A 15,034-nucleotide genomic window follows, 5' to 3' on the forward strand; every position below is an offset into this window, starting at 1 on the left:
TATAAAGGGTAGCTGATGGGATAATATTGCCAGGAAAATTTGGAATTAGTTGTAAAATGCTACATGGAGGAAGCGTTTCTGCAGGAGGATTTTGAAGGTGGAAAGGACATGGGCTGGAGCGAGTTCCAAGCAGAGAATAGAGAATTTCCCAATTAGATTGTAAGCAGACGAACCACATCTTTTACTTCTAACATATTTATCCCAATCATTGGGTCTGTACTCTCTTCATGATTCTCAAAGAATGCTGTTGTTGTTGATGATGATGATATAATAATCATCATTATCCTCATCATGAAGAGTAGTCTCTTCACAGTTCTTTAGAGTTCTTGTTGCTGGTTTCCTCTATTCATCCATTCAGTTGTATTTATTGAGCACTTTCTGTGTGCAAAGCACAGTACTAAGGGCTTGGGAGACTCCAATATGACAATAAACAGACACATTCCATGTCCATCAGAAGCTTTCTCTCTGGCAGGAGCTTACAATCTAGGGCTTGGAAAGTTTTTGTAAGTCATCAGCTCATCAATTGGTAATCTTGCTCCCTTGTTGGGCCACACTGTGAGCTCCACTTAATTCTTACCTAAATGGCCTCTGATTATGGATTTTGCTCCTCAGGTCAAGGGCAGCTGACTGGCACCTAGAGACCCCTCTAATAAAGAGAAAACCTGATGAAAATAAGAGAAAAATCACTTAAACATGTTAGTATTCTTTAGTTACATTATACAGTGGAATTGCTAGCCAAATGTGATCATCCATGACTCCTCAGTAAAATTTAAAGGTTTTCCATGATCACTGTGTTCTTCATTAATCATCAAATCATGGTCTTTCCAGACTAGTTATTTCTAAAGTACATTAATCTGAATGAGAAAATGGCATTGGAAGAGTGATATCTTGACTTTTTCTGTGTTTAAACCTGTTGTGCCCCCTTTCAATTAACTGTGGCATGAGATTGAAGGCCATAAGGGTTGTTGTCATGTGTGAGAGAGCTCTGTTTTCCACAGTCACTAATTGGAGGCGTTGGTGTAGCCGTAGTGACCTCTGTTCTGTGAAGCCCCCAAGGTGATGAAGAGATGAAAAAGAAGAAGAAACTCTCCCTCTAACAAGCATTCTGAACAGTCATTTTGTTCATTTCTACTTCTCTTGTCTACTAATAATGTGGTATTTGTTAAGAGAAGCAGCGTGGCTCTGTGGAAAGAGCACAGGCTTGGGAGTCAGAGGTCATGGGTTCGAATCCCGGCTCTGCCACTTGTCAGCTGTGTGACTGTGGGCAAGTCACTTACCTTCTCTGTATCTCAGTTACCTCATCTGTAAAATGGGGATTAAGACTGTGAGCCTCACGTGGGACATCCTGATTACCCTGTATCTACCCCAGCGCTTAGAACAGTGCTCTGCACATAGTAAGCGCTTAACAAATACCAATATTATTATTATCATTAAGTGCTAACTATGTGCCAGTCACTGGCTAAGCGCTGGTGTGGATACAAGCAGTTTCTGTCCCACTTGGGGTTCACAGTCTTAATTCCATTTTACAGTTGAGGTAACTGAGGCACAGAGAAGTGAAGTGACTTGCCCAAGGCCATACAGCAGACAAGTGGCGGAGCCAGGATTAGATCCATTCATTCATTCATTCATTCATATTTATTCCATCATATTTATTTAGCGCATTTATTTAGTACAGTTTATTTATACTATTTATTTATATTATTTCATACAGTTGTTATACTGTACTAAGCACTTGGGAGAGTACAGTATAACAAACGGACACATTCCCTGCCCACAGTGAGTTTACAGTATAGAGTGGGGAGACACACATTAATATAAATAAATAAGGATATGTACATAACTGCTGTGGGGCTGAGATGGCAGAAGAAAAAAAGGAGCAATTCAGGGTGATAAAGAAGAGAGTAGAAGAAGAGGAAAGAAGGGCTTAAACAGGGAAGGCCTTGGAGGAGATGTGCCTTCAGTAAGGCTTTGAAGGGTGGGGAGAGTAATTGTCTGTCAGATTTGAGGAGGGAGGGCATTCCAGGCCAGAGGCAGGATGTGGGCGAGGGATCGGCAGTGAGATAGATGATGGAACCCATGACCTTCTACCTCCCAGGTCCATGGTCTCTCCCTTACATCCTGCTGCTTCTCTACAGATCAGATATATTTGTCCTTGTTTTGTTTTAATTTCCTGAGCTATTGATCAAAACCCACACATTCTGATCCTAGAAGAGAATTGGTTGCACTCGATTCTTTTGCTGCGCAAATTGTTTTCAGAGCATGTAAGATATTTGGAAGAAACTTAGCAAACAGCCTCTAGTTCAGTCAGTGGCATTTACTGACACCTTGCTTTGTGCAGAGCCCTGTACTAAGCGCTTGAGAGAGTACAATAAAATAGAGTTGGCAGAAACATTCCCTGCCTACAACGAGTTTACAGTCCAGAGGGGGAGATGGACATTAATATAAATAAGGAATTTATAAAATGTAATGGAAAGATATGTACATAAATGCTGTGGTGTTGAGGGAGGGATTAGAAGAGCAAAGTGCAGAGGTTAGGTTGTAGTAGGAGATCAGTGAGGCAAGGTAGGAGGAAGAGAGCTGGTAATATCAATGGTAAGGCATTTCTATTTGATTCAGAGGTATATGAGTAACTATTGGAAGTTTTTTAGGAGTGGGGAGATATGGCTTGAACAGTTTTTCAGGAAATGATCCGGAAAGCAGAGAAAAAGTATGGGCTGGATACGAGAGACAATTCCTAGGGAGGTCAGCGAGGAGGCTGATGCAGTAGTCAATACAGGAAATGACAAGTGCTAGTGTTAGTATGGTAGCGGTTTGGAGGGAGAAGAAAGGGTGGATTCTAAAGGTGTTGTGAAAGTAGAACCCTGACAGTTTGAATGAGAGTGATGAGTTGAGACTGGAAGAAAACTTCACGGATTCTGCGTTGTGTTCCAAAGGGTATGTCAGAGTCATGTTTATTACTACAGTTACTTCTTCTGGCACTAGTATGGAGTGGCTGATAATTGGCAGAGTTTTCTGTGCTAGTCAAGGCCAGCATAAATCACTGTATATGCCTTAATACAATCAGCAGTAAATTCTACCTGGGATAATTATTAGGCTCTGCCTGATTCGCTCCATAATAAGAATCTAGTGGGCAAACACTACTGATAAGCAGGTTAGAAATCCTGACCTGACTTCTTGCTGCCTCAAGACAGAGACACAGCAAACTTCCTAATAAGACAGATAAAATGAAACAAAGGAAAGAGGAGGAAATCTGATATTCCCACTTCGAGTAGTTGTGCTTGGCCAGACAAAATGGAGTCCCGGCCTAAAAGCCCATCACGTTCCATCTCTTGGGATTCTACCACTCCTAGGGATTCCAGTCACCAGAGTCACTCTTGTTCATTTAAACAAGCTGGTTAGGAGACAATCAAGCAGGCCCAGAAACAAAACAGCACAGAGGGAATGGTTGGATGAGAAGGGGCTAATGCAAGGCCTAGATCACTGTGCTTCCACAAGAATATTGCCAAGGATACAGGCTCGTGAGACAGGGAGGATGGTGGTATTGTCTATGGTGGTAGGGAAGTGCCCAGAATCTTTTGATTTCAACAGCAGCCGCCCTATTTACCCAGGAACGGTTCCTTTAAAGGAGTTAGGCAAATGTATCCTTCAGTTTTCTGAAGATGGCTCACTTGAAGAAAAATTTTTCCTCAGAGAAAAATAATTGCTTTTGGGGGAATGAGAAGCAGCGAGGTCTAGGGGATGGAGCACAGGCCTGGGAGTCACAAAGACCTGGGTTCTAATTCCATCTCCACCACTTGTCTGCAGTATGACCTTGTGCAAGTCACTTCACTCCTGTAGGCCTCAGAATGTAAAATGGGGATTAAGGCTGTGAGCCCCATGTGGGACAGGTACTGAATCAACCTGACTAGCTTGTATGAACCCCAGCACTTAGAACAGTGCCGGGCACTTGGTATGTACCAAAAAAATGAATACCCCAGGGAATTGCTTCCCAAACTTTTACGGATAAAGCGGTGGGAGGCTTCCTATTATTTAGGCAAGATTCCTGAAATTCATTCTATTACATTTTCCAGTTACGCCAGGGAAGTTTGGTGGAAATCCTACCAGTGTTCAGCCGCAGGGATGGTACTTAAATGGTCATCCTGGTAGACAAGCTGTCACAGCAATTAAATTAGAATCAGAAGTGGTAGGTTCAGTTTCCCAAGAGAATTCAGAAGTACTGAGTGTACCTTTGTTTTTGCGCATGGTGAATTAGCTGCTCTTGCCACAGGATTGAACTCTGGGTAAAGAAACAGTTTAAGTGTCCTTAAGGATGGAAATAAGGAACAAAGGATGAGTGCATTTTGGATGGTGTGAGATTAGCTCCTTGGATTTCATTTTCATAGAATGTTCAAGAGTTAGCTTTGAGGTTGTCCTTTTTGCAGTTTACCGGCATGAGAAAAATAGAATGACAAGCATAATCTAAAACAGTAACCTGACTGACTTTTTACGTTTAAAAATGCAATAGTTCAAAGTCTGGAGAATGACTTTAGAGAGCTGTGCATTACTCATCAATAAATAGAATCTACAAGAGAGAAGGGGTAAAGTAATAGAAGCAAAATCATCTTACTGAATTTTTCCTGGTTTATCCTAACTAAGGTAGGGTGGGATGCAGTGACCTAGTGAAATAGAAGATTGAGCAAGTATCTGGTTGATTTGTTCCATGTAGAAAGCCCAAAGAGATAACACAGGCCCTAAAAGTAATGTTTGGTCTGAATGATTCAGTTAGAACCAATCAACTGGATAATTGTTTGGTTCTCCATTTCCTTTGGGCCCAGCATAATCGGTCATTTATTTATTCATTATTAATATTCATTGTGTACCTGCTCTGCACATATTGCTATTCTTGATGCTTGAGAGTATAGAAAATGATTATAAATGGCGCACCTTCGCCTCCATGATTCTTCAATATTCCAGCCACCCATCATTCCTACAGTTCCCCTTCCCCCTGTCAAAAAGCACCCCCACCTGTCTCCAGAACTCTGAATCCACCCCGACAGTTTTTTAGAAAACTCATTTCACTACAGTCTCCTCCTCTGTTCCCCGTAGTACAGATTTAGCTTGGTTCCTTCCCAGGCACACCTTTCAGGATCCAAAATCACAGAGCAGGAGGAAGAGGGTAGAACCAGGAGGAAGAAACACCCATCCCAGACTTATCCCCTGCCCGATTCCATCACCTAACATTTGGGTAGGGTAAATAAAGAAAAAGAAAAAGGTGGCAGTCGGGTAAATTACACTAAGCACTGAAGAGCTGTACAACAAATATAGTAATAATAATAATAGTGTTATTTTTAAGCACTTACTATGCATCAGGCACTGTATTAAGCATTAGTGTAGATACAAGATAATCGGGTTGAGCACAGTCCCTGTCCTACAGAGGGTTCCCATTCTCAATCCCCATTTGACATGAGGTAACTGAGGCACAGAGAAGTTAATAGATATCCTCAAGGTCACACAGCAGACAAGAGTCAGAACTGGGATTAGAACCCAGGTCCTTCTGACCCCCAGGCTTGTGCTCTATCCACTAGACCATGCTGCTCTCTGAAAGGTATGATCCCTGCTGCCCAACAGATAGAGAAAAAGGGCAGGAGGCAACACAGAAACTTTAATATTGGGTTCCTTAACTTTATCTGATATTAAACACTATCAACTGGGCAGAGATCTTGATGGGATGGTTGGTCATGTAGAAGATGAAGACCGTCATTCCTTCCCAACACCATCAGAATGAAGACGTGCTTTCAGACTGTTTCATGATTGCTCTGCAAGCAGCAGCAGCATGGCCTAATGGAAAGAGCACAGACTTGGGAGTCAGAAGACCAGAATTCTAATCTCTGTTCTGCTATTTAGTAATAATAATAATGTTGGTATTTATTGAGCGTTTACTATGTGCAGAGCACTGTTCTAAGTGTTGGGGTAGATACAGGGTAATCAGGTTGTCCCACATGAAGCTCACTGTTAATCCCCGTTTTACAGATGAGGTAACTGAGGCATCGAGAAGTTAAGTGACTTGCCCACAGTCACTTCGCTGACAGGTGACAGAGTCAGTATTCGAACCCATGACCTCTGACTCCAAAGCCCGGGCTCTTTCCATTAAGCCACTTAAGCCACATTAAGCCACTGGTCTGTGCCTCAGTTTCCTCATTAATATAATGGGGACTCAATACCTGCTTTCCCTTGTACTTAGACTGTGAGCCCCAAGTGGGACATGAAGTATGTCTGACCTAATTATCTTGAATCTACCACAGACTTAGGAAAGTGTTAGGCACAAAGTAAACACTTGACAAATGTCAAAATCGATTGTAGTATTGTGCTTCCCACCATAATAGCAGTTTGGATGGAGAGAAAAGGGTGGATTTTAGTGATGTTCTGAAGGTAGAATCGATGGGTTTTGGTAGCAGATTGAATATGTGGGATGTATGAGAGAGATGAGTTGAGAATAACACCAAGATTCTGAGCTTGTGAGATACAGGGATGGGAGTATTTCCTACAGAGAGAGGAAAGACATAATACTGGTTGAAATTGAAGTGAAGGATCTGTAAAATGGATTAGATTAACTCAGGGACCCTAAAAACTGCATGTGTCACACAGCTTCTTCCCACTCAAACCCTGTCCTTCCCCAGACTTTTCCATCACTGTAGACAACACCACCATCACCACAGTCTCAAAAGCCCGAATAATGGTATTATTCTCTACTCATCTCTCTCATTCAAACCACAAATTCAATCTTTTACCACCTCCTGTTGGTTATACCTTCACAACATCACTAAAATCTACTTTCCTCTCCATTCAAATAGCTGCCAGATTGATCTAAGCACTTCTCCTCTCCCACCTTGACTGACACACTTCTCACTGACCTCTTTTCTCTCCTCACTCCTTTGCTTACTTCACTCTGCTGCCCAGATCACTTTTTTAAAAAAAGATTCAGTTCACTGTTCATGATGCTGAGATGGATGGGCAACCACTGGATGTTCTCGAGGAGTGGGAAAACATGGACCGAATGTTTCTGTAGAAAAATGATCTGGGCAGGAGAGTGAAGTATGGATTGGAGTGGGGAGAGGCAGGAGTCAGGGAGGACAGTGAGGAAGTAGATGTAGAAATCAAGGCTGGATAGGATAAGTGCTTGGATCACCATAGTAGCAGTTTGGATGGAGAGGAAAGGGTGGATTTTAGTGATGTTCTGAAGGTAGAACCAACGGGTTTTGGTAGCAATTTAAATATGTGGGTGGATGAGAGATGAGTCGAGTATAACGCCAAGGTTCTGAACTTGTCAGATACTCAGATGGGAGTATTTCCTTCGGAGAGAGGAAAAACATGGAAAGGACAGGGTCTGAATGGTAAAATGAGAAGTACTGTCGATTAGACTGTAAGCCCGTCAAAGGGCAGGGACTGTCTCCAGCTGTTACCGATTTGTACATTCCAAGCGCTTAGTACAGTGCTCTGCACATAGTAAGCGCTCAATAAATACTATTGAATGAAAAGTACTGTTTTGGACATGTTTAGTTAGGTATCAGTGGGTCATCCGGGTAGAAATGCCCACATATCCTATTGCAAGGTGTTTTGAGATCTCTCAAATGTAATCATGATATTAGCCAGAGAATGTTATTCAGTAACACTAGTGTGCCTAGTCCATACATAAATATTTTAATCTTATTTCTTGTGTACTTGAAATATAAATTTCCAATAAATGTTGAAAAGTAATACAATATTAAGACTGTGTTATAGGTGGGAATCATTCATTGATTAATCCGTATGTCACACTTTGAGGATTTAAAGAGTATAGATTAGACAAGCTCCTTACCCACAAATAATCTATATTTACAACACATCTGTCCTTTATTTTGTTGTTTAAGATTTCAAACCTATCTCTGTTTATTTTCACAGCAAGAGAAGTTGGGTGATATCTGCTTCTCCCTCCGTTATGTGCCAACAGCTGGCAAACTGACTGTTGTGATCCTAGAGGCAAAGAATCTGAAGAAGATGGATGTGGGTGGTTTATCAGGTAAGTGTGTAGAGTCTTTCTATTGAATATTTTTATGCGCAAATGGAAAAAAAAAAAACCCAAAAAACAACAGGCCTGTTTCTTTGAAAACTGAAGATTTGCTCCACTTCGGCCAGAGGGAGGGAGATTGGGGGTGGCGGTGCGTGGGGGTTGGGGGGTAAGATGTGTGTCTGTGTGTGTGATAAAGAATATAGTCAACTCTCACTGATAGGGCATTAGTTAGATTTATGCTTGCTAACCCAAGCAGAGCTAAAAGTACTGCATTATGAATGATTGAGATCTGAGAAGAGAGCTGAACAATTAAACTTCTTGATGACACTGCACCCTCAGACTAATATACTTCTCTACCTCTGCCTAGAGGAAAATACAGGGTGGGGAAAGGGCTGATGGATTTTCTGTGTAACCCAATCTTACGGAGGAAGGCGATGTGTAAAATGTTCTCCTTGGAAACAAAATCGTCCGCTCATGGAGATGAATATTTTAGCGCAGTACGTTTTTCCCAGATTGCTCCATCAGGGTGTTGGATGAGTTATTTTCCAAATGTTCTGGCAAATCATGAACATCAGTGGTGGTGTTCTGTTATGTTGCAGGCCTCTCTTAGAAGAGATATCCCCTTTAGCACTGCAGCTGGCTTGTGGGCAGAATCTGATAAAGTGGGGCCCCGATGAGAGTACTTCCAGCTCATGTTTAGGGAGGGACCCAGGTCTATAGGGATAATATGAGAGATATTAATAAACGTGGTATTTGTTAAGCACCTACTATGTGCAAAGCACTGTACTGAGTGCTGGGAGGATACAAGGTGATCAGGTGGTCCCACGTGGGGCTCACAGTCTTAATCCCCATTTTACAGATGAGGTAATTGAGGCACAGAGAAGTTAAGTGACTTGCCCAGAGTCACACAGCTGGCAAGCAGCAGAGCCGGGATTCTCTTGCGGGGGGGAAAGGGGAAAGTGGGTGGTTATAGATATACTCTGTTACCTCCTATGCTGAGAAGCAGCATGGCGTAGTTTTTAGAGCACGGGCCTGGAATTCCGAAGATCAGCGGTACTAATCCCTGCTCTGTCACTTGTCTGCTGTGGGACCGTGGGCAAGTCACTTCACTTCTCTGGGCCGCAGTTACCTCATCTGTAAAATGGGGATTGAAAATGGGAGCCCCATGTGTGACAGGGACTGTGTCCAGCCCGATTTGCTTGTACACACCCCAGTGCTTAGTACAGTACCTAGCACATAGTAAGAGCTTAATAAGTACCATAATTATTATTATTATTCCCCTAACTGTACTTTATTTTCATGTCTATCAGCCCCACTAATAATTGGAGTATTTATTAAGTGTTTACTGTGTGTCAAGCACTCTACTAAGCACCGGAGAAGGTACAAGATAATCAGGTCCCACATGGGGTGCACAGTATAAGTAGGAAGGAGGACAGAATCCCCATTTTGCAGATGAGGGAATTGAGGCACAGAGAAGCTAAAGGACTTGCCCAGGATCACACAGCAGACAAGTGAAGGAGCCGGCATGAAAACTCAGTTCCCCTTGACACCCCAGACCTCTGTTCAGTGGAAACACTGGGCCATGCTGATTCTTGGTAGATTGTAACCTCCTTGAGGAAAGGGATTGTGTCTACCATCTCTATCACCTCAAGAAGCAGTGCGGCCAAGTGGATAGAGCACGTGATGGGAGTCAGAATGACCTGGGTTCTAATCCCAGCTCTGCCGCTCGTCTGCTCTGTGAACTTGGGGCAGTCACTTCACTCCTCTGTGCCTCCAGTTACCTCATCTGCAAAATGGGAAGAATACTGTGAGCCCCATGTGGGGCATGGATTGTAACCAACCTGTTTATCCTGCACCTACCCCAGCACTTAGTACAGTGCCTAGAAGATAGTAAGTACTTAATATGATATAAAGCCTATTGTATTCATTATCAAGAGCTTAGTACAGTACTCTACACCCAGCAAACGCTCCATAAATACCTTTGATTGATTAATTGAGAGATCTTCGGGACTATAAGCTCATTACTCTAGACTGTAAGCTCACTGTGGGTAGGGAATGTGTCTGTTTATTGTTGTATTGTACTCTCCCAAGTATTTAGTACAGTGCTCTGCACACAGTAAGTGCTCCATGAATACAACTGAATGGTCTGCATCACCCCAGTGAAACCAGAAGGAGGATAGAATTGGAGCCTAAATGTTGACTGGATTCTAGCAGGCTTGGTCTCAGAATCACTTTGCACAGAGTCAGACTGGAGACTCCTCTTGCCCATTACATGGAGCTCAGATAGGGTCTGCTGTGTGACCTTAGGCAAGTCATTTAACTTCTCTGGGCCTCAGTTACTTCGTTTGTAAAATGGGAATTTTAAGAGAGTGAGCCTTGTGTGTGACAGGGACCGTGTCCAACCTGATTAACTTGTATCTACCCCATTGTTTAGAAAAAAGCTTGGCACAGAGTGAGTGCTTAACAAGTATCATTATTAAGTAGGGGCCTGAATCACCTTCAGCCCACCCTAACTCTCTGGGATGGTTCAGGTGACAAGGAGGATGATCAAGCTCTCCCTCAATCACCTCTTCTCCTTACCCCTCTTCTCAAGCCTCCTCCTCCTCCTCCTCAACTTTCTCCCTTTCCCTTCTCCTCCTTCCCCTCGACCCCAAATGGGGTTTCAATTTTACAACACCCTCAGACAGACAGGAAGCCAGGTCACTAACTCAAGAGTACTCCCATATAAATTACAGCTTTCTGTTAAACCTAGCCATGGCCAATTTAAAAACATATTCTGGAAATAACAACCTACCCATCCATCATCCATATTAGGGGAAGCAGCATGGCTCAGGGGAAAGAGCCTGAGCTTTGGAGACAGAGGTCATGGGTTCGACTCCCAGCTCTGCCACTTGTCAGCTGTGTGACTGTGGGCAAGTCACTTAACTTCTCTGTGCCTCAGTTACCTCATCTGTAAAATGGGGATTAACTGTGAGCCTCATTTGGGACAGCCTGATTACCCTGTATCTCCCCGAGCACTTAGAACAGTGCTCTGCACATAGTAAGTTCTTAATAAATACCAACATTATTATTCTCTTAGTTCCTAAACATCTCTCTGTCTTTATATTGGACACCTTTATTGGCCCACACCTTGGGCTGTGTGTCTTGTCTGTTAGTTCTCATTGTTATTGCAATCATGTACTAATACAACAGAGCAATTTAGGAACCAAGTTACATCGTTGCCTTAGAGAAAAATTGATAAGTATGCATAAGTGAGTATATGTGCACAGATGTGAGAAGTAGAGATCTGTTAGGCAATGAAGAAGAATGTAGCCACCAGGATACTTTGTGGCATTCTGAAGCAGTAAGTTAATAAACATTAAGCACCTGAAAGAGTTTTTGTAACTTCCAGAGAGGCTTCATTTAAGTGATATGACTCCACATAGGGATTATTTTGGATTAGTATAATAATAATAATGGTATTTATTAAGTGCTTACTATGTGCCAAGCCCTATTCTAAGCACTGGGGTAGTTACAAGATAATCAAGTTGTCCCTCGTGGAGCTCACACTCTTAATCCCCATTTTACAGGTGAGGGAACTTGGGCACAGAGAAGTTGAGTGACTTTCCCAAGACAAGTGGCAGAGCCAGCATTAGATTTCCCCAGAGAGTTTTCGAGTCCTGAGGTTCTCGTTCATTCAATGGTATTTATTGAGTGCTTACTATGTGCAGAGCACTGTACTAAGCACTTGGAATGTACAAATCGGTAACAGAAAGAGACAGTCCCTGCCCTTTGACGGGCTTACAGTCTAATCGTGGAAGACAGACAGATCAAAACAATAGCAATAAATAAAATCAAGGAGATGAACATCTCATTAAAACAATAGCAAATAAATAGAATCTAGGTGATGTACATCTCATTAACAAAACAAATAGGGTAATGTACAGGTAATGTACAAGGAATGTGTCTGTTGTATCATGTGGTACTCTTCCAAGCGGTTAGTACAGCACCCTGCACACAGTAAGCACTCAATAAATATGATTGATTGATTGACATATCGAGACAGAGATTTGCTGTTTGTTCTTCATGGTATACCTCGTCAGCTGGATCGATGTTCGTATTTTGTTTTAATTACATTCTTCTTTCCTGCTTTTCCAATCAAACCCAGGATAGTTCAATAAGTCAATCAATCAGTGGTATTTATTGAGCGGTTACTATGTGCAAAACATTGTACTAAGCTCTTGGAGGAGTACAACAGAGTTGCAAGACATGTTCCTTACCTCCAACAACCTTACAGTACCAAACACTGATAAATGCTTTGAACACAAACACTACAATATTTTGGAGATTTCAGATCTCAGGACTGCTTAATGTTAAACTTAATATTCAACTTCAAGATTATAAATTAACTTTCTTTTAGATTGTAAATGATTCTACTTGTATTTCACATTAACATATTTCAAGACTGTAAGCCTGTCAATGATCAGGGACTGTATCTGTTGCCGATTTGTACATTCCAAGTGCTTAGCACAGTGCTCTGAACGTAGTAAGCACCCAATAAATACTGTTGAATGAATAAATACCTGGATTGATTTTTCTGGGAAATTTTCTTTGGAATTTTCATCCAATATGGAAAATTTTCCTAGAAAATATTTAGAAATCAAATTTTAGCAAGTCAGAAGAAGAACCAGGGCCTAGAAGGATAATAAATTTATGGGGGATCTTTTTGAATAAAGGCAGCTCATGGACAAGGCTAATCAATCATTTAATAAGTGGTGTTTTTTGAGCATTTACTGTTTGCAGAGCACTGTACTAAGCACTTGGGAGAGTACAATGCAATAGAGTCAGTGGACATTGAAAAGGAGTGTGGCTTAATGGAAAGAGCAGGGGATTGGGGTCAGAGGTTGTGGGTTCTAATCCCAGCTCTTCCACTTGTCTGCTGTGTGGCCTTGGGCAAGCCACTTAACTTCTCTGTGTCTTAATTACCTCATATGTAAAATGGAGATGAAGATTGTGAGTCCCATGTGGGACAACCTGTTTTACACAGTAATCCCAGCTCTTAGAACAGTGCTTGGTACATAGTAAGCACTTAACAAATACCGTGATTATTATTATTATGATCCCTGCCCACAAGGAACTTACGGTCAGTGAGGGAAAGGAGATGCAGTGAGAGGGAAGTACAGGGGAGATTCAGGACTCCTCTCCTCACAAGGAATAATCCATATGGACCCACCCCGAAGTTCTGCCTGTGTTCACCCTGGCAGGGTAAGACCCCTACACACCATGCCTCCCCTCAAGCAGAGGGGCACAACGGGCAAGGGGAGGTTTTAGGTGCCCTCGGGCCCACCAGATTGGGTAGAGTCTTCCCCTTCTGGTCCTCCCACCATCAGGGCCCTCAGCACTGCCGGTGGAGGATTCACACCAGCAGCGACAGTAGTGAAGCAGCATGAACTAATGGACAGAGCACGGGCCTGAGAGTCAGAGGACCTGGGTTCTAATCCCAGATCCACCACTTGTCTGCTGTGTGACCTTGGGCAAATCACTTCACTTCTCTGTGCCTCAGTTACCTCATCTGTAAAATAGAGATTAAGAGTGTAAGACCCATGTGGGACAGGGACTATGTCCTGACCTGATCATCTTGTATCTACTGCAGCACTTAGAACAGTGCTTGGAACATAGTACTTAACAAATGCTATTTTCATTATTATTATTAGTGGCCGGGTGGTCGATATCAATGCTGTGGAAGACAATAGCCTATAGGTTGAGCAGCACCGTGTCCAGATGTCGACGGCATGGACCTAACTATGGCTCCCTGTCTCCCTATGTCGCCCCCGCCACCAGAAGACCCCTCCTGCTCCTGTCTTCCCTCCTCTCCAGGCTGTGTCACCTCAGGCGGGAGGCTGGGTTTGCTGCCCTCAGCCTCTCTCCTGAAGACACTTGGCCCCATTGCGGGAGGAGGCGAGGAGAGGAAAGGCATGGCCAGGTCATTTAGAAATTTTGAAAATACTAAAAATGATTTAAAACTGATTTGTGAACAGAAATGTTTTGTGTGCGTGGCCTAGTGGATAGAGCCCAGGTCTGGAAGTCAGAAGGATCTGGGTTCTAATCCCAGTTCCTCCATTTAATGATACTAATAATTATTGTATTTGTTTAGCCTCTTACTATGTGCCAGGCACTGTACTAAGCTCTGGGGTGGATACAACAAATCGGGTTGAACGTAGTCCCTGTCCCGCAGAGGGCTCCCGTTATTCATTTCCATTTTACAGATGAGGTATCTGAGGCCCAGAGAAGCGAAGTGACTTTCCCAAAGCCACCCACCAGACAAGTGGCAGAGCTGGGATTAGAACCCATGACCTTCTAACTCCCAGACCTGTGGTCTATCCACTGCACATACTGCTCCTCTACTACACCATGCTGCTCCTCTGCTGGGTGAACTTGGGCAAGTCACTTAATTTCTCTGTGTCTCAATTACCTCATCTTCAAAATGGGGTTTAAGTCTGTGGGTCCTCTGTGGGACAGAAACTGTGTCCAACCTGACTAGCTAGTATCTATTCCAGCATTTAGAACAGTGCTTGACACACAGTATGTGCTTAACAAATATCATCATCATTATCATCACTTGCATAAATGCTTGACCATTGGCTTCCAAGCACTCAAAAGCTTTCTCCCAAATTACCTTCTGTCTTCTCCCATTTCACCCCAGCTTGTATTCTTCATTCCACTGAAGACATCCTAGTCAGTGTTCCTTTTTCTCGTCCCTACCACCATTGACCTCTTTCACATCCTGTCTGGAACTCTTTCCCCTTTCACATATGGCACGTAACTGTTCTTCTTTTTGAAAGCACATTTTCCCCCAAGAATCCTTCCCAGATTAATTTCTCATTTCCCCACTTATGCCTCCCTTCAACTGATACTTCAGCCCTTCTGTAATTTTTTTCAGTGTATACCTGTCCCACTCAATTTTAAAATCCTTGAGGAAAGGGATTGTTTCTACCAATTAGTAGAGGGGAGGGGAGGCACCGCTGAGTC

General features: G+C 42.8%; 1 protein-coding gene across 3 annotated transcripts in view; it reads left to right on the plus strand.

Annotated features, from left to right (window-relative positions):
* The window catches only part of SYT1 (synaptotagmin 1), a 656,933-nt gene that overhangs the window by 523,909 nt on the left and 117,990 nt on the right, over positions 1-15,034 (plus strand). For all 3 annotated transcript variants that reach the window (XM_007666337.4, XM_007666335.3, XM_029079387.2), the window contains one exon: positions 7,918-8,035. In XM_007666337.4, the coding sequence (XP_007664527.1) occupies positions 7,918-8,035 (118 nt within the window). The remainder of the gene's footprint in view (positions 1-7,917; positions 8,036-15,034) is intronic.

Source organism: Ornithorhynchus anatinus, chromosome 14, assembly GCF_004115215.2.
Source record: "Ornithorhynchus anatinus isolate Pmale09 chromosome 14, mOrnAna1.pri.v4, whole genome shotgun sequence".
Classification (NCBI taxonomy): domain Eukaryota; kingdom Metazoa; phylum Chordata; class Mammalia; order Monotremata; family Ornithorhynchidae; genus Ornithorhynchus; species Ornithorhynchus anatinus.